The sequence below is a fragment of the Salminus brasiliensis genome, chromosome 18, assembly GCF_030463535.1.
Source record: "Salminus brasiliensis chromosome 18, fSalBra1.hap2, whole genome shotgun sequence".
In the NCBI taxonomy this organism is placed as follows: domain Eukaryota; kingdom Metazoa; phylum Chordata; class Actinopteri; order Characiformes; family Bryconidae; genus Salminus; species Salminus brasiliensis.
The window spans coordinates 19,408,115-19,433,551 of NC_132895.1; the positions used below are offsets into that span (position 1 = coordinate 19,408,115).

At 41.8% G+C, this 25,437-nt stretch overlaps 2 protein-coding genes across 2 annotated transcripts in view; one reads left to right on the forward strand and one right to left on the reverse strand.

Annotated features, from left to right (window-relative positions):
* Positions 1 to 19,254, reverse strand: part of apbb3 (amyloid beta (A4) precursor protein-binding, family B, member 3) — a 33,250-nt gene extending 13,996 nt beyond the window's left edge. Inside the window, exons 1-6 of the mRNA XM_072662190.1 lie at positions 18,784 to 19,254; positions 7,742 to 7,929; positions 7,260 to 7,333; positions 3,194 to 3,245; positions 1,729 to 1,875; positions 300 to 427 (exon numbers count right to left, since the gene is read on the reverse strand). Of these exons, the coding sequence (XP_072518291.1) occupies positions 300 to 427; positions 1,729 to 1,875; positions 3,194 to 3,245; positions 7,260 to 7,333; positions 7,742 to 7,929; positions 18,784 to 18,832 (638 nt within the window). The 5' untranslated portion in view covers positions 18,833 to 19,254. The remainder of the gene's footprint in view (positions 1 to 299; positions 428 to 1,728; positions 1,876 to 3,193; positions 3,246 to 7,259; positions 7,334 to 7,741; positions 7,930 to 18,783) is intronic.
* Positions 19,255 to 21,585: 2,331 nt separating this feature from the next.
* On the forward strand, positions 21,586 to 25,124 carry LOC140539402 (SLC35A4 upstream open reading frame protein). Its single transcript, XM_072662110.1, has 3 exons — positions 21,586 to 21,642; positions 22,317 to 22,415; positions 23,170 to 25,124. Exons 1-3 carry the CDS (start codon positions 21,628 to 21,630, stop codon positions 23,362 to 23,364), a joined length of 309 nt encoding a protein of 102 aa, XP_072518211.1. The 5' UTR covers positions 21,586 to 21,627; the 3' UTR covers positions 23,365 to 25,124.
* The last annotated feature ends 313 nt before the right edge of the window (positions 25,125 to 25,437 follow it).

Genomic DNA, 25,437 nt, shown 5'->3' on the forward strand with positions numbered 1-25,437 from the left:
GGTTGACTTTCTTTCAGTTCTGTTTGTCAGTTTCTATTAATAAATAGACCTTCCTAAGAGAAATCTGATTCGTAGACACACTATATGGACAAAAGTATTGGGACACCTACTCATTCACTGTTTCTTCTAAAATCAAAAATCTTTTACTGTTGAGGGAAAGCTTGCTACTAGATTTTTTGGTGTGAGTTTGTTGTAAAGAGAGAAGAGAAGCAGTGGAAAGGGGGAGGTGGCAAAAAGGAAAGACAGAAACAAATAAAGAGAGAAAGAAAAACAAATGAAGACCCATGTCCAATACTGACCTGCCATTGTTGCAGCCCACCCCCCACACTCGGATGTTAATGATGGGCTGGCAATGGATGAGACTGCGGTCTATGGGATCCAGAAGGCTGAGTGTGTCCTTTTTCAGAACCATCATCATATCTTGACCCTTTGAATATACACGGGCACACACACACACACACACACACACACACACACACACACACACACAAGAACAAACAGACACAAGAACACACAGACACACATAGATAAATATTTTAGAAGAAATGATCGAAACCAACTTGTCTTCACCAGGCATATATTCCACCACAATCAACAGCTAATTCATGATTAAATATTAAATATCTCCATTTAGAAACCTGCTTATACCCAAAACTATCATATTTCATTTCAAATGAATAATTTCCCATTTTTATTCTTCAGTATTAAACATGCAATTTTTACACATGATTATTTTTACACATTCAAAAATATAGTTTGACAGTAAAACAAAATTAAATGAACATGATTTATCTCTCCGCTCAGATGCAGATCAGCCAAGACATGTGTGGTATCTGAAGTTCACCTTTTTAACAAACAATGGATTCACAGATATCCTCTCGAAAAATACATGCACTAAAACATCTCTCATCTCGCTTTAAAAACATCCAGATCTTCATTTGTTTCCCCCGGAGAAATGAATGTTTAAACACAGTACTTACTTACTTACTTAAAATATGTGATATAACAGTAATTGTTTGAAAGCACAAAATTACTACAAAGTGGGAAGTTATGAAGATAATAATGTTAGTTAGCCTAAATGTTAAATGAAGGTTGATCCATGCCGTTTTATCAAATGCTTTGGTGGAGATTGGGATGGGTGACAGTCTAAGCCCAGTGTATGAAAGCAATGTTAGCCCCTTGGACAGGTCTTGGCTAATCAACTGCATCTGGGGTAAATGTGCATCATGTTAATTCAACTTCTTCAGAAATTCATTAAAGGAAGAGTCATTCAAAACCATGTACAGAACAAGATATGAAGTTGAAATATCTTGGGGATAGGGATGCCAGAAAAACTCGATTTCAGTCACAGCGTACAGATGTCTGGATACTTTAGAGGACTGTGATGACTGTGTGACTGTCACATTTGCTTCCTGACAGTCAGAAACAGTACAATATCTAATAATCTCCCCCCAGATCTTCTGCTCCAATAACTCTGCTCCAATAACAGCCTGCCTGCAGTAACTCCTTATCGCTCTAACATGAATAGAACGGCTAAACTACTATAGGCTGAATGCGTTGTTTTCTATTTCTGATTAGTTCAAATGCTCCTTTTTGCAGCTTAGTTCTAGATATATGAACTTTATGAACAGTCATATATGATAGGATATGGGCCTTTAAACACTTGCTTGAAACAACTGGTTTCTAGACACTACCATATCTTCAAACGGTTGGAATCAGGCGGCTCACCTCTCCCCAGGCACCCACAGCGTCTCGTCCTTCCGCCTTGCTGTGTGAGAGCTGCTGGATACAGTTGTTGACCGCCAGGCTGCTCTTCCCTGGGGCCAGTTCTTCTTCAGGAATCTCCACCCAGCCAAGCGAGCGCACCGCAAAACACTGCAATACACACAAACGCATAGTTCCGATCAACTCTTATTTTCAGAAAAGCATATTTACATCAGGGCTTAACTTTTGTGAAACTTTTGTGGTCTACACAATACCAATTTGCAGCGGCTAAAAACTGATCATATATGGATGAAATTTTGGCTTTAGTGACGCAGTGGTTTACAGATGAATTTAAGTGAGCTGAAACTAAAGTTTTCCCCATGGCTTTGGATCTGTAGCCCACCCGCTTAACTAGCTCAGCTACAACTGCACTGAGTTTTACACAGTGCAGTGCAGCTGCAGGTGACTAACTGCTGAGCTACCAACACAAGTGCTGATGGTAGAAACTCATGTCTGAGAGAGCAAAGTTGAGCAACTGGTGTTGGGAATAACAGAAAGGTAAAATAAGGCCGGTTCTGCTGTGTTTGGACTTGTAGCCTGGTATATCTAGGCTTAGATAAGTTAGCTAACAGGCTAAACACCACAGCATAGGCCGTGTTCCAGCTAACCGAGGCTCAAATCAGAGGATAACGCCTCATACCTATGAGCACAAAGTCAGGCTTGTTTTCCCCCCACCTTTTTTTCAGAGTGTTTGACATAACTGAGCTCCCAAAGCGTCTCCACCCTGTGGCTCTTTTAAATACACATGGGCGAATACGCTTATTTGGCCACGCTCGATCGTTTCACCACCGAAGCCAACTTGGCTCTGTCATAAACTGGGCCAAAAATGTGTGTTCATTATTCATTCTAACACAGGACAGATCACACCAGCTGGGAAACCACCAGCGTCTGGGCTACACGTCTGTGTTGCACTGCAATATGCAATTCTCTCCAGTGATATTCCTGATATGAATTTTTGTTGAGGCTATTTGTGTTTGGCATCACTGTGACCTGGATCATCTTACACACGCTTAATGGAGCTCTGCCCTTAGTAATGCCTCTCTCATCCTTTTAGAGGTCAGTACACACATATATATATATATATATATATATATATATATATACACACCTCACACACATACACGCGAGCGTCAGGGACATCCACACAAACTGATCCGTGTCCTGTCCTTAATCTCACCTTCTCATTTTCCGACCATCTGTATTCTGCACAAGCAGAACCCCTTTGCACCCTTTACCTCAGGACATGTTCAATATTCACTCAATTTTACGCTGTAACTGAGAACTGAGGTCACAGAGCCACACAGAGGTGGCAAATTCAGAAGCAGAAAGTAAAAAAATTCCCCCTCCCATAAACGGTCTGCACAGCTCCACTGCTGGATTGAGCTAACTACAGCTGCTCTGGTAAAATATGGTACAGAAAGCTCAGTACCTTGGAGTCTGGGTCCATGTTGGCACAGAAGTATTCTTCCTGCCATGACACTCTGAGGAAGAGGGAGAAATCACATTAGAATGTAGGTAAAATACTGTATACTAAAACAGCGATGTACAGACGTACAGAAATTGTAGAACACCAAAAATTTAACCAGTGCTGTTCATTTCAACTGATTTATTTTCAACGCACTAGAAATGTGTATAACGTGTAACGTATATAGCATTTTTAACAGTAAACTCACTGTAGTGGAGCAAGAATCCTCAAATGAAATGTTCAATTTCAGTCTCAGGGATCCTTAAATTGTCCACGGTTGTGCTCCATTCCTATAAGCTGGGATTCCCTGAGGACCAGTTTGACAACCACTGCTAGGTTTGTCAAAACTCCCAATGCTTATGAACTTGGACAAACAGTAGGACAGGCCCGTCCTGGTTGTGTGGAAGGCCAGCACATAACGACCTTGTTAGGAAGGGATTTGATTGGACAGCTCTCTAGGCTTTTTTCCTTGTTGTGTTGAGAAAGGCGCTGTGCAGTGCTCTGTAGCGGTGCCACGGTAAAACATACATAAATACATCAGTATCAACCGTCCTATCACTATCTGAAGGTGGTTGGGAAATGTTCACTGCACTGCATGTTCACTCCTCCTATGCCCCAGCAGATGCTAAGTGGGTGGCTGTTCAGTGATTGCTGCAGAGAAGTTACGGTGGTTAATGGCTCTTTATTTTCTGGTTGTGTGTGTGTGTGTGCACCCTAAAGGTACAGCTAAAGCTAGTGGCAGCTGTTTATAACTTCATATATGAATAGCAATCCCACAAAGTTGAACCAGACCAATAAACAGCTGGAACTTGTGTGTGAAGTCATTTTGATTGATCAATATGTTGTTTTGTTCCCATCTGTAATGTCATTATGTCCTAAAGTCCATACCGCCCTGACCGTCCCTGACATCTCCATTAATTATTGATAAGGACATTCTGTTCATTTATCACATGTTTTTTTGTTTGTTTGTTTGTTTTTTTAGCACACTATTAGGCCAGAGATCTCATTTCTCTAGAGAGAGAGAGCTGTTTGGGTTCTTTCCATTTAGAAAAGCCTTTCTTGAGTGTCTTCCCACAGCTCTCTGCTGTGCTGGATGTGTTTTTCATTCTCAGTCCCAAGCCACCCACTTCTACACTTTACGTGCTGCACTAACAAATGCACTGGTAATGATTACGTACTATTTTTTCTACACTATTTAGTGCAGGAGTGTGTGGTCTGTGACATAGCCTTTGTCACATTCTGTCACCCCAAAAAAATCAGAAATTACAACCTCTGTGGTGTCTACAAACAGTGTAAAGAACCTCTTTATGGAATCAAAACCTATTATCACCTATTATTTAGTCGTGTGCTCATAGTACGTGGCCTTCAGAGGACTCTTAGAGCAATGTGTTATGCTTCTCAATAAAACAAATGAAACTATAAACATCTTAGTCATTTGATTTACACTGTCACACTGTCAATTCATGCAGGACCCTCCAGCTAATAGGAAAAATGGTGAGCCCTTTAAGATGACTGACGCTTATTCAAAGAATAAACAGATATGAAGAATGTCTTTACGATCTGCTTTATACAAATAATCCAACCCTTAATCAAGCTTCTCTATTTTATTAGTTGAAAACGAGACTTACTGATCTGCAAACTAAAACCCCGCTCTTATCTGTGTACTCAGGTACAGCATGGCATTCAGCCAGCTGAGAAAAAAATGCAGGAAAAGGAGGCAGAGGGAAAGATAACACCTTCACCCCTTTTCATGGATGTCACCTCATATGCTACCAAAAGAACTCGAGGTAATTGCTTTGTGTGACTCCATCAACACCCACTCACCCAGAGCTCCTACTGTAGGCACAGTGGCCACAGCACATCTCCCATGTCTCCATTTCTAACACTGCAGTACACAAAGTAAAGCCAGAATGCTGAAATTTGGGCTATTGCTCTTGTACAAAACACATTTAATGACCATCTGATGATGTCTTTTAGTCCACACCTCCAGCCCACCGCTTACAGTATTTTCTGTCAAATCAATATAGATTGAACCAGGTGATATAGATCAATATAGATTCAACCCGGTATCTTTAATTCATATTATATAGCAGTGTTTTGCTATACTATCTAGCCTCTACATTGGTGCATATTATGACTGAAACCCAGAAAACTAATGAGTATGTTTGGAGTACAGCCCTCTTTAGTTCTCAAATGTGTATGTTGTGGGACATTAGCATTGCTAAATACTACAATAATAAAGTCCCTCTCTGCACATAAGCTGTGTACTGGCTCACTACCTGAACCCTAGCTGTCATTCTCATCACTGCACTGTACACTCGTTTACGCATGTGATGCTGTTTACAACACCAGACTGGACTACCTTAGGATCCACATTTGAACTCCCTGTTTTACCCTTCATTTACACACACAACATATCACTCCGTTTTACTATTAGTATAGTAACTTGTCTGGGCTAGTGGCATTCAGCTGTGGAGAAGTGGAACTGTGTACTCTGGAATGATGGAAGGTGATCCATCCAAGACATTAGCACTGGGTTATTGATGACAGGGTTGTGTGCTCACTGTCACTTTGTGTGTGTGTGTTTGGCCACTAGTGTGATTCAGATCTCATAAAAAGTCTTCTTCCCTGAACAGTACGGACAGTGGTGGGCAGTGGTGGCTCAGCGGTTAGAGCACCGGGCTTCAATTCCCGGGCTCGGCCCTTGAGCAAGGCCCTTTACCCTCTCTGCTCCCCGGGCGCTGGAGTTGGCTGCCCACCGCTCTGGGTGTGTGTGTACTCACTGCCCCTAGTTCACTAGTGTGTGTTTGTTCACTACCACAGATGGGTTAAATGCGGAGGACACATTTCGCTGTACAGAGTACAGTGACAAATACGTGCACCTTTACCTATTGCAGCAGAACAAGCAGGTGTCCCAATACTTTTGTCCATATAGTGTATGTTTAAAGGAAAAAAGAAACTGCATTTCATGAAAAGAACACCTTCTAAATGTGAAGCACCGGGGTGAATCTGTCATGCTTTGGGATTATGTTGCTGCCAGTTGTTAAAGGGTTCCCAAACCCAATGAGGATTTATTTTATTTTATTATGTTATAATTTTATGTTTGATTTACTGCAGAGAATTTGTTAATTACTTCTAAAAAAAAAAAAGACAAAATGTGTTATTTGGCAAAGGGTGTCCGAACGTTCAGTCCAGTTTTTTTTTTTTGACCTCAGTAAGATAGTGTGTAGGTCAGGTGACTAAAGCCACTAACCACTAACCACTAACCACAATATCTTGGACGTTTATTGAAGCATCCATTTCTAGATTTGGCCTGATCTGATAGCCATGTGGATCTATACGCTAGGTAGCTCTGCAGTATATTTACTGAAGCCATAAGCTAGAGATCAGACAGAATTGAGGAAAGCAGAGAAGAAGGAAAATTTCACTTAACTATTTGGATGCAGAGATCTATGGAGGACTGCATCTCCTATTCCAATTTACAAAGTATTATCTGTTCATTCTGAAAAAAGTACTTGTATTTGGTTACACCTCTTGCACACACACATACACGCAACAGTCTGGCACTATTAACAGCCCGTACAGATGGCATCTGCTGAGGAAAGTGCCAGGTCTTTTCTCTCCCTCTGGTATGCTAACGTGTTTTTTGCTGTCAAATGAAGAGGCTTGTGGCTTGTGGCTTCATTACAGCTGCTAACAAATGGGAAAACACAGAGGGCAGAATATCTAGAAGTAAATGATTGTGTTCATAGTGAAAGTGATTGTGTTCACATATATGAAAAATGTAAGTAAAATAATAATAATAGCATTCATTCATTCATTGTCTCGTCTGTTTCTTCCTGTTCAGGGTCACAGTGGGTCCTACCCGGATTCCCTGGGTGCAAGGCAGGAATACCCCCTGGACAGGGTGCCAGTCCACTACAGGGTAACACACATCGCATCTAGGGGCAATTTTGCATGGGTAGTTTACCTAGCATGTGTGTTTTTGGGAGGTGGGAGGAAACCGTAGTACCCAAATGAAAGAACTCACCCATCACTGAGTGAGGTCATGGGCTTTTCGGTTAATCTGCCTCTGGACTCTCGTCTCCCATCGGCTCCAACGTTCTGACAGAAGAGAGAGAGATGCACCATACCGTCTTCACAATAATTACTGGATGATCATTTTTAAGGATAGCAACTGAATAATAAGCCTAGAGTGTAAAGCATGTCCATAAACTCCCTCATTCTAGTAATTCTCACAACACAGATTTTGTGACGCTAGCATGCCTCCACACACTCCACACGCAGTCTCACAGAGAGCTTGTTATGAGACTCCCTGCTGTGTACATGTGTGTCTACGTGGCTATGAGGGGGCTGCATAAACACACACACATACACCCACCAACAAGTAGGGGTTCTCATCCTACCCAGAACCTATACCCTCTACCACCCCCTCTCCACAAAGCCCCCATAATAATATACACAGCAAGAATTCCTGTAACACACACACCACAACTCAAGAAGGACTCTCACTTTGATCTGGTTGGCTGGGAGGCCGTTGAGGGTGTTGTGTTCCTCCTCAGAGCTGTATGACGGGTGCTGCCACTGTGTGGTGCCAGAGGGCACGTGCCAGTAGTAGGTGCCGGTGCTGTCCCGTATGGTGCGCCATCCTGGAGGCAGGTCAGAGTCCAGCGCTAAACTTTGATCATTCCAAATATCATCTGTAACACAACAACAATGTTCAGCGTATAAAACCTACAACAAACAAACAGACTGCTACTGACCCGAACCACTAGCTCATGGGGCTGCTTGCACACTGCACTTTAGAACTCTCTAATACTTGGCTGTAGCACAAAGGCTGAGGTCATGTGTACCCCTCTTTGCATACTGGTCAGGAGTGGTCTATTCTTACACATTAGAGGACAATGCGAACATGAATGTGTGGAAACACTGAATATGTCATTTTAAACATGTGAAAGAGCAAACCCACCCAGAAACGTAGCCTGCAGGCACAACACGAACACATACACACAGCGGGATCACATGTGACAGAGGCAGGGCAAAGCTCCTATCGGCCTTCATGTCACACAGCCAAATATAAGGTCACCATCCACGAGAGCTAAACGTATTAGACCATGTGACCTCATCTTTTCCCTTTAGTCCTCCAGATCTGATTCTCCCTCATACACACACACACAAACACACACACACACACACACACACACACACACACACTCTTTCATTGGTCTGGTTGATAAGCGCTGTGCATTAGGGGCAGTGATGGAGCAGCTGTGTGTATGGAGTTATGACAAGGGTTTTAGCCCGAGAGAATGATTTAGCTTGAGTCCACTCACATTCCACAACTAACACGGCCTGGATGGCTAGGGGGCAGCACACAGGGTGGGGGGTGTGTATGTGTGTGTGGATGAGAAGTGGGTCAGTAGTGACACGAGGTTGTGGCTGCACGGGTAGCGAGGATGCCCCTCGTGCCACGTCGATGAGGAGAAAACAGCAGGGAGAGACAATGAGAGAAAAAGAAAAAGAGGAGAAAAAAAGAAAGAGTGAGTCAGAGTGTGTTAGAGAGAGAGAGAGAGAGAGAGAGAGAGAGAGAGAGAGAGAGAGAGAGAGAGGATAACAAAAAGGGAAGACAGAGTTTGCTGATTTCCCAGCAAGTAACAGGTGGGTTGAATCAAGGTGAATCAAGCACAACACCCCGTCCTCCAGGACCAGATAGCGAGAAAGAGAGGAGAGAGGGGAGAAAAAGAGAGACAGAGAGAGAGAGAGAGAGAGAGAGAGAGAGAGAGAATGACATGAGTGTCAGGAGGAATCAGAGAGGAGTGTGAGAGAATATGAGACAGTAAGTGAGAGTACTATCGCGTCACACGTCTGCTCAATCAGCGTTCTGAACAAAACACAGACTCCTGTGATCCTATGTGTTCAGCTGACGATGAAGACAGCAGATGCTCTAACCAGGCTATGATGAGATAAGGTCTATGAGAGCTTCACAAATATACACACTCCCACTCATCTGAAGGGATCACTCACCAATTCAGTGAATTGTGGCCTAGGGATCAGTACTTTGAGAGCATGGTGGATATGCAGCAATATGATTAAGGGAGTATTATAAGTAGTTTTTTGGTGTATAAATAGTAGCTATTGTACTTGTAATCACTGCTTAACAAGCCGATTTACAAACCTGCTGTTTGAATGAAACCTATGGGGGGAATAAAAGCTAAAGACTGCTTTTATTAGCTGGTTTATGGCACTAGCAAAGCGTACAGAACCCATATAGCATCATTTTAACACTGCATCAAAACACTGTAATAATGCTGCGTTCATGTGCTATTGGGATTATGGTAAATACGAGTACACGAGTTGCACATGAACACCCCTTCAATTTATCTAGTGAGAAATTCAGAGATAAGTTCGATACCCGAGTTCCCGGGTTGAGGTGACCTTCAACCTTTTAACATGGTAGAGAAGACAGAAGTACTGGATGGTACATAACAATTTTTAAAAGTGTAGATGCTGTACATTTAACTTGATATACAGCAGTGCTATTTATTGTTCTATCCGTAGCAAACTGCCTTCTCTGCTAGCTGCTATGGCAACAAAGCACTTGAACTTTCTTAGAGTCTTACTGCTAAAAAAAAAAGTTGTACGTCCCCTCCTGATGTGTGTTTAGCTCCAGTTTGGTAGTCAAGTAAGATAGTCCAGTTTGTTTTCCAGGGCGCGGACAATGAAGAGAGGAGACAGTAAAGCAAGTCTGCTAGTGTTAGCTTGTAGCCTAGCACATATCCCTGCCCCATGCCATGTCATGTCCATGTACTGAACTCTCATTATTCCTCCATGCCAAGGAACATACAATTTGGCAGTCTAGGGTCTAAGTATTAAAAAGTTTGCCCCCCCCCAAAGTTCCACTGCTCCACAGTTCAATGCTGGGTGGCATTATATCCTTTAAGCATGGTAACCTGGTGCTCCGGACCATCTCATTCTATTGGCAAAGCTTTTCTATTGAGATGTGTACCTGCATCAGTACCCCTGTATCCGCAATGGATGCACCTTAATGCAGCTGAATTCCTGTATAATTAGGCGTGCATTTGTGGCGAAATGCCATTAGCTCAATTAAAACAGAGCTTTGACAGATTCAGACTGAGTGATTGACTGAGTCACAAAGCAGCCTGACAGCTCGGTACATCTGAGCCATGTAGAATAAGGGCTTAACCCCCAACTTTACCACCTGAAATCCACTTCACTTCAATTAAGCAGGGCAGACTCTACGTAACTTACATTAATCCTCTTCTACGAAATTAAAGAGAAGCCACATATAAACACATGAATGCTCACACACTCACACACACACACACACACAAAAAGCTATGTTACGTAAGCCCACACCTTGGTAGTCAGATGTAGTCAGTAAAACATGGAGACTAGTTGCTTCCAGTGATTCACTCTCCCTCCACCTTCCTACTCTTAGATGTTCAGAAGTGTGTGTATGTGTGTTTGTGTGTATGTGTGTGTGTTCTATCAGGCCCTCAACCCCTTCCCCAGGGAGCATCCTTCAAGGCCAGGTTGAACTCCTCTTCTCTGTTCCTCAGCTCTACACAGCCTCTCTTCTCCTGACAGCCCATAATAACTGCTCAGTCCCGTCATGGCATTTTTGGTATTTTGGGCTGGCGCACCGTGTGTGCCGTCAGCAACCTGTGACAAAGCAGGTTCTGAGACAGGCTGGAGAAACAGCAACATCCATAACGTCCAGATTCAGCCTGGCAGGTTTAACTACTTATTTATGTATCAGATGTGTGAGAACGACGGGTTATTGCTTTGTAGTCCAACTGCAAAAATGTTCAGATAGTAATGTCGGAGAAAGTATTAAAGAATGCAAAAACAACACCACATAATAATCTGAATCGTCGATCATGCTGTCGCTGATATGCCCCCAGTCTGACATCTGCTTAGTCTGAAATTACACAATAAAAGTGTTTCACTGCAAAGCTCAAGCCTTGTACAGATGAGCATCCATTTGAGCAGCATTATGACTTATTAATGAGCATCCAGCATCCCTGCTCAGCGTAAATTTAAACACACACACACAGCATCTTTGCGCAATATAATTTACAGTCAGGATGCACTGATACTTGCAAAAAAGCTCTAAAATATTCATAATCAGTGTCAGCAATGTGGCGTTTCTAAGTAGTTTCTGAAAAAACAAAAGTATAGTATAAAAAGTCAACTAATCACACATTATTACTCTGTAGTTCCACTTGTTCGAACTTTCGAATGGAAAAATCAGCTGACTATGCATGTGTATCGGCTGATTATCAGCCTAAATATGCGCTTGGGTGATATTTCTCTAATTAGCCGATCAGATCATGATCTGTTCATGAGTTATGGATTACAGCAGCAACAGTTATAAAGCTAAAGGAATCACATCCAAAGCTATGGAGTTTTAGCACTAGAAAATCAGCTCTTTTCGGTTGTGCTTCCACTTTCAGCTCCATTGTGAAGTTCTGTACAAGTTCTGTACAAGCATGCATCATTACAGAAGCCCTGCATAATGATGCATTACCAAATAATAAACAGAAAGGTAACTGTAGCATCCAGCTCCAACCTTAATCAGTATTGGATATCAGGCGATCGGGCTGAAAGACGATCAGTATTGGCCCCAAAAACACAGATCAGTCCATCTTTAGTTTTTTTGATGTAAAACAAGTTAGATTAACACATTTTCAAGCTTTTTTACATTTAAATAGAATGATTGAGTTAAATTAACTAATAATAATTGAGTTTAGTCTGTTGCCATTGATTGTCATTGACCCAACCAAGCTGACAAAAGTGTTCAATGCTTTTCAGCCGTTGGCTAGAGGGGTTTAAAGCATTTGTCTTTATACTCAGACACTAAAACACGCTTATTTTAGCTCAGAAGGCCTGCGTCAGAGCTCAGAGTCAGCCATGTTATGGTGCCCCTGGAGCAGAGAGAGTTTAAGTGCCTTGCCCAATGGTACTGGCAGCTTAGCAGATCCGGGTATCAAACCCACAACCCTGCGATTAAAAACCCAGTGCTCAGGCATGACTGTAAATACAGAATGACCTTACAGAAACCTCTGTGGTCTCTTTTGAAATATATATTTACATATAAATGCTACATTGTGGTAACAAATTTGATGTAAGATCAAAAAGGGGCAAAAGGAGGGGCAGAACGGGGCAGAACTGACAGTTCCAGTTTATTTCACCTAACTGTGTGTAGGTTTACATATCATCATCCTGTGTCTTAGCATTACAGTAAATGGGCAGCGTGCTTAAGGCATTTCAGAGAGAGGATGGGCAGAGAGGGACCATCTGCTTCAAACGATGCTTGGCCTTCTCCTAAATGAGACTTCAGTTCAGTAATACGATGACTAGTACACCACTAATCCACAAAAACACACACACACGAAGGCTTAGTAATCTGGAAAACTCTATTTGGGACAGTGGAATTACTCAGACATGAACAATTGATGTGAGATATTCTCTCATGTCTTTTGTTTGGACTTTTGTAGAAACTTCTACACATAAAAAAAACACATGCTTAAAAGTAAATTACAATGCCCTCAGATGTACCTCAGATTTGTATGCCAAACAAGAGTGCATCAGGCTCTGAATTAACCCTCAGGAAGAGTGACAAAGCGCATGAGAGAAAGTTAAAGATACGAAGAGACTGAGGAGGAGGGTTTGTAAATTATTGATGATCTCCGGGGGAACTAGCCTTTCGTGCATTTCGTGATCAGGCCCTCAAAAGCAGCTACTCTTCAGATGGGATGTGATCAAAAGTGAGGCAGGGGTTCATACAGGGAATCATGCGCAAGCCGTATTTTCTTGTGAAGAACGTCCAGCTTGCAGGAAAACACGTGGAACCATCAGAACTAAGCAGATACAACTATAAGTGATTCCAGCAGTTCATCTTTCCAGTGACTAGATGTCGTCGTGGAACTCCTGCTGCCTGGTAGTGAGAACACATTGACGTGTTCTTTAAAGCATTATCTACACTGGACTGAGTATACGAGAGGTGCTTAAGTAACATAGTTTGTAAGGGGTGTGACTGGCCAATTCATACCGAATAAAATATCTGTACAATTTTCCCAGACTGCCACAGATAGCCTGGATGCATAGATCTGCCTTTCACAACAGATCAAAAAACAATGACAACTAGTCCAACAACAGCACACAACCCTGTCTCTTAACAGGTTTTGTTATTATGCTCGTTAGTAATTCAAGCTAGTGTACTCAAATACAACTACTGCTACTAATACTACTACTACTACTGTTATTAATATTACTCATATTATTATTATTATTATTATTAATTCTACTACTATTATTCATAATACTACTACTACTCCTATCAGTATTACTACTATTAATACTACTACTGCTACAAACACTACTAATAGTACTTCTAAAATTACTATGACTCAGACTATTATTGTCCCGTCATATTACACAGATGTAAAAGAAAGTGAAAAACACATCGTCCCTTACAGTAGTACAAAAAAGAACACATATTTACAAAACAGAAATACTGAATACATACACATTAACTTATACTATACATATACACACATTACACACACACACACTACACATACACTCTACAGTATTTACAGTTTAACGTGCAGGTTTGATATAATCTAGATGTTATTTACAAAAAGACACTGGATGGGTGTGAATTCAGTTGTAACGTGGGTGGGGAGAAGTCTTTGCGGGTGCAGTGTGACTGAACATATGAGTTCCAGTAGTAAATGCAAGGTGCAGAGTGTGTTTGTATGGGGAGGAGGTGGGATGATACAGATGAGATAGCTTGTGGACTGTGGATCAGTACACTGCACTATTCAGCAGCCTAATTGCTTGAGAATAGAAGCTTCTACTACTACTACTACTAATAATAATAATAACACTTCTAAAATACTACTACTGCTACTACTACTACTACTACACTTTAATTGTATTGTAGACATTTTATACAGGTAAGTTCAGTAACGGTAATTTAAGCAGTAATAGTCTGACAGTTGTGGTGGGAGGTACATATTTTCGCTCAAGATGATTTTGATGGTGCTTTTGGTACTTTTTGTCTGAGTTTGGTACTTTTTGGTGGCTATCCTAAGGCATTGATTAAAACAGCGATGTGAAACCTGAAACCTGAACCTGAAATTGAAAAACCATGTCAGTATCAGCCGATATGCTGATTTCACTCCGTCTGTACATCTGTTCTAATGTAATCTGTCAGACTATAAAAAATAATTAATCTTAAATGGGGTTTAAGTCTGATACTTCATTGTTAGTCCATTCCAGAGCTGTACGTAAATCTTACAGCATCGATTCTGGCTACTTTGTCTTTAGCCTCAGTCGCTGATGTCAGTGGCGGGTTCTAAGCCACCATTGTGGACGGCCTTACCGCAACAGCGAGAGCGCTCAGTCAGACAGAATCTGCCAGGTGGAAGAGAGTTCTCAAGTAGCCAATCAGCACTCACTGCCCTGGCTCCTGCGAGTCTACTGAAACAACTGTAATTGAGACAGCATGATCACACTGATTGCAGTGAGAGCTTTTCCTTTCCATCCAATCCTGGCCTTCCAGTGCATCAAAGCTTACAGACACCACGGGGGCTGGGTAGAGGCTGGTAAGGGTGCAAAACTGGATTTTGCGTGATGAAGAGAGAAGATTTAATGAATGGACAGAACCTAAAGGCAAAGCCCTTGTCAAGACCTTTTAAATAAATGTCATTAGATAGGATCTAAACAAAGAACATTAGGGCAGAATAACATGAGAAGAAAGACTATAGAGACACAATAGCCGAATAAGATTGCATATCCAGTGAGGACAATGTTTTCCCACCCTCATGCGGATGACTGCATCTGGAAGAGAGTAATCCCTGTGCCGGGGAGCGAGGAAGGTCAGATTGTAGGGATTAAGGGACAGGATCAAAACATCAATTTGCCTGTATCCAAGGCGCATTGTTCATCCATTCAAACCTGGTGTACAGCACAAGATCTTCAGATCGTTTCTCATGAATAGAAGTCGGGGTGGGCAATGTTAAAAAATACATTCACATGATAAACAAAACCAGATTAACCAAATGACCATGGTAACAGCAGTCACTATGATAAAAACTCAACTTACTGGTGATTTAAAAGCCTCATCATTCCCACACATGCACGTAATATAGCTTTTTAATTTACAGATGAGTAAAGTTATGTTGTGGCTCTTGCATATGAAACAGGCTTCAAACAGCCTCATTTAGCTCAACCTAGCAAAGTACACCTGATAGTTGTGTCACTCTTGAGTTCATGTAGAACTAGACCGAGACCACCTTTTCTCAATGGTCTCAGTGCGGTTGTTTTGGTCTGCATCCAAGTGTAATTACTGTTTCCACACCTGTCCAAACAAATCACACCAAGAGTGAAAACGAACCGGAGTCTGGACTAAAAAGTGCCAGGATTCAAATCGTCCCTCCATGCTGCATAAAAGCTAACAATACTCCTGAAAAATACACCGCTCAGCCATAACATTAAAAGCAAGTAGTAAATAACATTGATTATCTAGTTACCAACGGCAACGGCACCTATCAAGGGGTGGGAGCCCAAGGCTTATTGATGCAATCCATGGAGGTCCTACCTCAAAACTTACAGGACTTAAAATATCTGCTGCCAACGTGCTGCTGCTCGACTTGGTGTCAGATAGGACAGGAAGCCCTCAGAGGTCTTGTGGAGGCCATGTCTTCATGGGTCAGAGGTGTTTTGGTGGCATGAGGGGGACCTACACATTATTAGGCAGGCGGTTTTAATGTTATGGCTGGTTGGTGTAAGTTCAAGAGTATTATTAACAGTTTATTGTTGTGACCTAAGGGCTTGGGAAACGGGCTTGAGACCAGATAGTCGCTGTTGGATCCCCAGGACCTGCATCCATGTCTCTGGATATTACTAAATCACTGATCACTCGTGCAGGTGTTTGTTTTCACTGCCATGGGTGGGTTAAATGCAGAGGCTGATTTTCACTGAACTGCTTTGCAATGATGGTAAAGTGCGCTTTCCTTCCTAAACAGATGACAAAACTCCCCCTAGCAGCATCTGTTTAACTCCTGTACTATTCCTCCTGGCACCCTGGCTAGCACCCTGCATGATTCCAGAGATTATGCCATTTGCTTGGAAAGGATGTCCTACGTTTCTCTCTAACTCGCTCTCAGTCAAAGCCTGTAAAGGAAGTTATTTTAGGAGGGATGGTGTGCAGAGAAAAGGCAGCGTCTGCTTTGCTTTGAGAAAAAGGAGTCTACTGAATGTGAAACATGTACATCGGCGCTTGTGCACAATAAAGGTTCTAAAGCACTGAAAGCTCTGAAACCCATGGTGGGGCTGGTTGCGAAATACAGAACTTAAGAAATTGCCCCTATTCTCTAGGGGCTTCAGCCTAGCTGTGCGAATCAACCCAGGGGCAACAGTTACCTAGACAACACGCCTACAGTATAGCAATGAAGTGCCGCTAGGTCTTAAAGCACACCCGTCAACTGAATCACATGACATTTAGCATTGTTTTATGTGTGTGTGTGTGTGTGTGTGTGAGAGTGTTAAGTGTGAGTGAGCGAGAAAGTGTCTAAGACGGCACGAACACTTAGCAAAGTGAACCAAGTTGCTTACTCAGTGCACTCAGGCAATTACATTAAACAGCCTCTCTGTTCACCTACAGCCAACTACAGTCTCTCAAAAAGCAGAGGAGCTGACCGCTGCATCTGGCTAATGCCTATCCCTTTAAACCTTGAGGGCCCACACTCTGACCCTTAACACCCCAGGTTTGGTATTCAGTTATTAATCCTAATGCAGAAACTATTGTTAATTATTAGGTTATTAGGTTAATTATTGGTTTTGCATGTCTTGTGGAGTCCCACAGGGTTGTATTTTGGGGCCTGTTGTGATGGAAGTAACAAAGTGAATACATTCAGATTCAGGTTCAGATTAAGGGGAATTCCATCAATTTTTCTGCTAAATGATATTATTAAGATTTAAACCCAGTTAGTTAGAGCGGCTTGGTGTGAAACGTTCAGTTCTAAAGAGAAGAGTCAGAATTGTTCACAGTGGTGTAAAGTGTAATGCCTCTAAAATCTTTTGGATTTACCACAATTTCACTATATATATACCAATGTTATATAAAAACAGGCAATACATGTAGAGTTATGATTAGCTTCAGATAGTAAATAAAAGGTTAATATTATTGGTGTATCCCTGGTTCCAATCACCACCACTGCAAAGAATGGGAGTCACTAAGTTTCTCACAATCAAATTTTGATGAGAAAGGCTTCTCAACAACTGCATTACGCAGAGACGTCCTCGCTCAGATTACTTGCTTGCTTAAATGTTATTTGTATTAATAATTGTAGTAATTACTGAGTAATATGTCTGAAGATTAGTAAATGAATACCAACTTCGCACCAACTTCTTCACCAGGGTTCCCATTCATTTTAGTAAAACATTTTTAGGACATTGTCAATGACTTCCCTTCCAGACAGCATAAATATACACTATGTCCAAATGTTTGTGGACACCCTGAATGCATTCAACAACTTTAAGTTGAACTCATTGCTGACACAAATGTGCAAATGCACACGCTGCTTGTCTAGTCTATGTAGGGAAGTACTGTCCATAGAATAGGACTCTCTGGAGCAGTTAAGCATAATCCTTATCTTATGCCAGGTGTGGGCTAGAGGGGTATAAAGCCCATAAGGCCCTGAGCAGTGGAGCACTAAAATGATGGAGCTCCATCCAGTATTTTTGTAAGGAGTTGGGGATGGGATGGGGTGGCCCAAAATCCTGACCTCACTAACGCTCTTGTCACAATCAAAGCCTCGCAGCAAAGCTCTAAAATCCACTCAAAAAACGACGAATGAGCAAGTGTCCCAATACTTTTGTCCATTTAGCGTTCTAAGCATATTAAAAACCTCTAGAAAAAGGTTTTACACATATATAAAATATGCCATCTCAGTGATTCCATAGCTCAGCTGTTTTCCAGGGTCTCACTAATTTTGACATTTTGAGCAATGCTGCCATGACTGAAAAAATGGTCCCTTAAATGTCCAGGTTTTTCAGATTTGTTCTTTTTAAGAACCAGCACTGCACAGGTGGCCCTGCAGGTGAATGCATGTTTACACACTCTCAGAGAAGTTGAACGTCAAGAGCCGGGCCAGCCATTGGAGTCTGTGAGGGCTTCAGATGTGGAGGACACAAACAGAAGGAGCAAAGGATACTAACTCAATTTAATGAACTAAAATTTGGGTTTGAGTTCACCTGGCATGACACAGCACCTGTAGTTCGTGTGGCCGAACAAGTGAGTGAGTGAGTGAGTGGTAGACAATGGTGAATACAGTGCCGATTTCACTGATGAACACCTGCAGAAAAGAGAAACTCCAGCCCTCTCTTGTTTTCCGTTGACTGCCTCTTGCTCTAAGATGAGACAAAGGAGAGGTGGAGAGTGGAGTGCATGGAGGAGAGAGAGAGAGAGAGAGAGAGAGAGAGAGAGAGAGAGAGAGAGAGAGAAAGAGAGGTCAACTCACCGTCATAATTGACTATGATGATGGCGAGCATGTAGTCCTTCCCCAGCATGGTGAGGTAAATGTTCCCTGAAGTCTCCTGAGGTTAGCTGAGACACATTCCAGTCCAAAACGTCCCGCCGCTCGCCCGCACACACTCACACACACACCGGCCGCTGCACACAGTGCCAACCAGCCGGGGACACACTCGCATGCCAAGCAGATTAGGGGTTCTCTACTCCTCTCTTCCTCTCTTGCTTCCCTTGCCCTTTCCTTCTCTCCTCTCACTTTCCTCTTAATGAAACTCCCAACTAACAGCAGTCAAAACCATCTCTGTTCTCTGGCTGGCTTCTCTCTCTTCCTCTTCCTTTGCCTCTCTATGCCGGTCTCTGCCTCTCTCTTTTTCGGAGTGATGCTGTTTGTGAGACTGCTGCTGCCCCTCCTCTCTCTCCTCTCTGGATTGTGTTCAGTAATGCCTGCAGCGACAAGCCCTCCCTTCTCTCCCTTCTCTCCCTCTCTCTCTCTCTCTTTTCCTCCCTCCCTCCCTCCCTCTGTCTCTCTCTCTCTCTCTCCCCTGGCACTGATGATGATGATGATGCCTTAAGGACGGCTGAGCATCAGTCAGAGAAGAAAAGCTCCCCTTGAAAACACAGAGAGAAGGCAGAGCGCACACTGAGCGAGCGTGAAAAGGTGAATCAGATAACACTCTGAATATTAACTGCACCATGCATCTCTTTTTGTCTGTGAGAATGACGTACAATGGCATTCAGTTTGAAACACAGCGCGCATCTGTCTGGGACGGCTGAGATTAACGACACCAATCCGAGCCCACACAAAGAGAGAGGAGAACCTCCATCTGTCAAAACCCACGCGGGCTGGGAATCACTCTCGACCTCTCCAGTTCTGTCAAAGCCCGACCCCAAAAGGGCAAAATATGCAAAGCAACCCCAGCCAAGCACGCGTGTGGTCAGGAACACAGCACAGGGGGAATAATATTAATCCACTGATAATGTGCAACATGCACTGTGTGCATCTTAAGATGCTTGACTCCAATAGCTAACACAGTTTCCTACAGAAAAATGAACAAAGAAGGAATAAAACAACAAAATCATACTAGAAAAAAACATCCTCCATCTAAAACTGGACAGAAGGTGGATATTCTGGTCCACCTTAACTTGCCACCACGTCCATAGTCCGTCATGGTCCAGCCTCCACTTGCGTCATCCTTCTCGCCTTTATCTGGTTGCCGTAGCAACGCTGGTTCCCTCTCGAGCGTCTGTGTTTTTTTCTGTAAGAAGAAAGAAGAGAGCAGCTCTATGGAAGCCTGTTTCCACCAGCAGAGGAGAAATCAATGGCAGCAGTGTATCAGTAGTTTGCCTTGTGTCGGAAGTTAAAATAATGGCTTATGTTCACAAAATGTTGACTGGCTATCTTGATTTTGCACTTCATACGTCAGAATAATGATTAATAATGAAAATGATTATTTTCTCAGAATTTCTACCTAATATCTTACAATTGTGACTAACAAAATGGGCCCATATTTTGGAAACCATATTCTCCCCGGTTTATAGAGTTTCCGAAATGCACCATTCATTCCCCAGTACATACAGCTCGTGGATTAAATACAGGCTGACCCTGATTGTTAAACTGGTGTTATACAGATTTTATACTAACTGAAAAATATGCTTCCATAGGTTTCAAGTGGAACATCCAAATGTACAATGAGGAAAGATTGTGGACACAGTTAGCTTACAGCTGGCAACTCAGAGCCGTGTCGGAGCAAGAAAAGGAATTGTGAGGGAAGCCAACAATCACTTTGAAGGAGCAACAGAGTTCAGTGGCAGAGACTGTAGTGAAAGTGCACCAGTTAGTAGGGGGCCATGATGAAACAAAACTGAAGAAAAACACATCAAAGCCTGATCTGTTGAGAAGTAAAAGGAAAAAGTCATAAAAAAGAAAACATAAATGTTCTCTTGAGTTTTTTAGCCAAAAAGTCTAAATACTAAAACCGGCACACACATAACACTGCCCTTTGCTCCACAATCTGTGAAACACAGGAGTGGCAGCATCATGTTGAGGGGATCCTTGTCTTCAGTGTTAAAACTGCAGGATGGATGAAAGGTGCAAAATGCAGGGAGATATTTTGAGATGACCTGCTTCTGGAGGATGTCTTGCAGTTCTGGAGAGGTGGGACAAGAAAAAGGTCAGTGTTCTACAAAGGCCAAGTCAAAACCCATCAAGAATCGGTGGCGCCATTTGGAAACTGCTGTCCATAAGCGTTATCTAGCCAACCTAAACAACCTGGAGCAAATCTGCCAAGAAGAATGGGCGGAAATTGATGTGGGTAAGGTAGGTAAAAAGACAATTAGCTGCTCTGCCTCTTTTAAGATATAACTTCTCTACACACATTTATACTGCTAAGCAGAGAGTTTGCTTCTCTATCTGGCAAAAATGTTTCCCGTTTAGAAGATTAGCCATAACTTTACCTCACCCTGCCTTCATAAACAAATTATATATATATATATATATATATATATATATATATATATATATATATATATATATATAATGTATATATGGCAATGGTGGCTTGCTGCAGTTTCAGTGCTTCAGTGCTTCAGCTTAATGTGAACTAAATAAAAAAAACAGAGCTAATTTAAAGACTTTGTGTCACAAATCTCTCGTAAATCAGCCGTAATTTCATGTTATTCTGTAAAATAAAGGCTTATTTTCTATATTTTTTTACACAATGGACTGACATTACTGCTCTAAATATAGCCACGCCAGACCCTATGAATCACTCTCCGATTAGACTAACCCAGAACAGGGCGCATAATCGAGCACAGCGTTCAGCTCACACGCGCGAACATGGCGGACGACAAGGTTTGTGGCTCAGTGCTCATTGTGTCCAGGTTTCTATAAGTTTCTGTAACTATGAGGTGTTTTTGTCGGAGCGACCGCGATGTAATGCATTAGTTGAGTTAATCTGCCGCAGTAAGGTGGGCTTTATTAAGCGGGTTTGGCGTTTAAATAGCGTGTTCAGTCACTTCAGTCACTTGAAGTCAGTAAGTTAACCAGCCCTCTTAACTGTGAGTAAGTTAGCTAGTTAGCATAGCTAGCTAACTCTCTTACAGGGTTTAGTTTAGTGGTAGTACTTTTCTGATATGTCCTCCTCACTGATTTGAAAACATCTCGCTAGTGCTTTCTGAGTGATTTTCATGAACTGTTTAGATGTTCTGAATGTCTGGGTTTTAACGTTAGCTACGTTTACCCCTGGCATCCTCTCGTCTCTTCAGCTCCTGTGGTCTGTGGCACTCCCTGTAGTGACTCACAGCCTCCATGGTGGCTGGCTGGTATTGCTAGCTACATATTTGTGGTTTAAAGCTGCAGACAGATGTATTTCCACTAAGGGCAGCTAGCTAGCTACCTCCAGCTTGCCTGCAACTGTACACAAGCTATCTGCTGTGGCAACAGGAGTCTGAGCAGTGCCATTCTGCTGCTTCTTTTGTGTTTGACGAGTAATTTCTCCAGCTGGTTTATCTTCTGTCTGTGTTTAGGATCCGTTGAGGCAGCTGAAGGATCTAGCCCTGCTTAAAGGAAGGTTGGATGACATTCAGCGGAGAGTGGAGGATGAGGTGCAGGCTGGACTCCCACAGGTAAATTGATCACCTTCATAACTCTTGAACAAAACTTTTTTGTTTTGTTTACAGTTTATTAAAATGTATTTACAATTAGAGGCAGATTCAAGACCAGCAGTCTTTTTCTGAAATGACTATGCCTCTGATTTGTCTGTAAAATTGTAATTTCTGCATAATTATATGGTTAAGATGTGAACAAGGGCCTTCAGAGAAGTTCATTGAAGTTCATTCAGACTCCAGGTGTCTGAAGTCTGAGTTGAAGCTGTCAAACCCTGTGTGTAGGCACACACTTCTTACTGCCACATTTAGCATCAGTTTCAAAGACCCTAAAACTGAGCCCTGTGGGACTCAATGGGACAGAATGGGACAGAATGTGCTAAACTAACCAGTTACCATTATACACAGTTAAATCACTTATAATGGTTTCCGGATTTGGTCTAATAGCTGAATAATAAACCTAGGGTTTAATTAGTTAATGGTCTAAAAGGTAGTAACGTTTACGTTCTCTACAAGCTACATCATTTTGGATAGTAAATAAAAATGGCTGTTTTTGTGTTGTGAATGTGACTTTGTTTAGATTTCAACAATTAAGTTATGCAGAGATCTGGGAAAATTGTTGGATAAAATCCTCTTTAATGCAGTAGCCTAATCTGAGAGGCACTTTCTCCTCTATTGCTTTTTGGTTTTACTTGTTTTACATGTAAACCGTTTTTTTTTTTAATGGTTGGACTGGTGTAACCGGAGGAATGTAAACTGTGCTGTTTTGACTCAGGGCGGGAGTGTGCTGGGCTCACCTTTCCTCAAGGGCTTTTTGGCTGGATACATCGTAGCGAAGCTGCGCTCTTCAGCCATCATGGGCGTGTTCGTGGGAACATGCACAGGAATCTACGCAGCTCAGAACTATAACATGCCCAACGTGGAGCAGACGATTAAGGGCTATTTCAGCTCCTTTAGAAAAAGCAAATAAAATCATGTACAAGACTGGATATGGGATAATGATGAGTGAATGACGCATCTCACATGCCTTGTCCTCATTACAACCTTCTAGGGAGCACTGTGATGAAGGGTGTGCAATGTTTTGCTGTGCAAAAGGACTGGAAATTGTAAATAATGGTACATGTGTAGTTATCTATGGGATATTAACTGGTCAATATGTAAAGAACATTATGTTTATCGATCAACCAAAAAAATCAGGGATGAGTTTCTCCAAAGCAATCGCCATGTGATTGTGGAGCTCGGATCACTTTTGTTACACTCACTTCTAGTTAAGGTGGTGACCTGGCCAGTGCTTTTAGGAAACTGATCCCCGACAAAGGTTGCTCTCAAGTGTTCTTGGTGCTTCAGGTTAATATTTAGTTGTCCACCTCTCTTCGAAAATCCAGAAAAGTCACATCTAACATTCCGCTCAGCCTTTACAGAATTCTGCACTACTGGGAGATTGAATTATTCAGCAAGCAGCCAGTATCGAATTGCCGCAAACTCAGCTCTGATTTGTGCCTCTTTTCACTCTAGTGTAGCTGATGGGGTGATGACCTGGCATGTGAGTGCTGTGCACAACCAGCATCACCTTTCAAACATCATGGTGCAGTTAAGCACTTTTGCACAGCGTCCCTGCTGGTTCTGTTGGTGTGGCTGCTTTGTTAGCTACCAGGAAATAGCAAGGATTTGTATACAGGTTCATCAGGGTTCACAAACATTCACTGCAGTGCAGGTAATTTGAAATAAAAGCACAGTTAATTCTGTGCTTAACTGTGCCTTGACTGTGCAAAGTGCCCCATCTCTAGTATAACTTCATAAAGTTGTAAGTGCAGGTCATTTTTTTTGTCATTTCTCATGCTATCTTTGTAACTTTTTAAGCAAATCATTTGTTGTTTCTGTAGATTTTGTTCTATTTTACTGTTACATCATTGTTTATGCTTTGTGCATCAAAGCATTTTCCTTGTAATAAGATGTCATTTTTCATATACCTATAAAAGCAAGTGTTTTCAGTGCATATTGTGTATTTTAGCTTTCATGACTTTATATGGCTTATATATCGTCACTGTCCTGCACAAACCTCATTGTGTTGCATTGGAGCTTTCCTATTGGTCTGTTCATCATGAATTTTTGAAACGCAGTGTAAAGACCAGCTGCCAGATCCAGATTGTCAAAAAATGTGTCTGCTAAGCCAAAAAAATATTAATCGACTGCTGTGTTTTGTAGTTGGTTTTGTAGATATATGACTTGAATTATGTCTTTCACTTGATCCAAAATTGAGGTCAGCATTTTTGTAAACACCATGAGTTTATCATTTGTCAAACACATGAATTGAAAAATGAGAAGAAAAATACTGACTAGGAACAGTGAGGCTTCTTCTCAGATGTGTTCTGAATGTGTTATAAATGCATGCTGATCATGTTCTTTTTTTTTTTCTATGTATAGTAATGGGATACGAAACTGCATGTTCAGTATTAGGCCGGCAATACTTCTTCAAAGTATTCCGGTCAACTGTTAAAGTCTACATTGCATCTCAAAATCTTGCCTAATTTAAGATTATCTGGATTTTATCTAGTTTATTTAATACCTTTTAAAAGCACAAGCTATTTTTTAAATCATTTTTACTTAAATAAGAATGAACAGTGTCATTGATGCAGAGCACCAAAAGCTATTTACCTCCACCTAGCAATGCTTGTACATGTTTCTTTCAAAGTGTACGTTCACAGAGAATAAAAGAAGTGTTCGATGAAAGACAGTCTGTGTGACTTTATGAAAGTGGAAAGACAGTTGTGAAAGGTTTTTGATGATGAGAAATTGCTTTATCGTTTATAAATGAGCCAGGCTGACAGAGGAATATTAGCCATTACCTTTGGTGATAAGCTACAACGTCAGACATCCCTCCAGGTTTAATGGTCTTACAGATGTGCTGAGTAGGATATTTAGCACATCAGTTGGTTATAGTATAACATTTAAATATTTAATGGTGAATTTTTAACTGACTACTACCAGTCTTACTTAGAGACACCGTACTAAAAGCTCCTGATCATGTCTTGGGCTGTTCCTC

Bases quoted from the DNA above. Each gene is read 5' to 3' on its own strand.
- LOC140539402 (XM_072662110.1), top strand. The intron at 22,416-23,169 runs GTAAATTGATCA...GTTTTGACTCAG, and splicing joins TGCAGGCTGGACTCCCACAG to GGCGGGAGTGTGCTGGGCTC.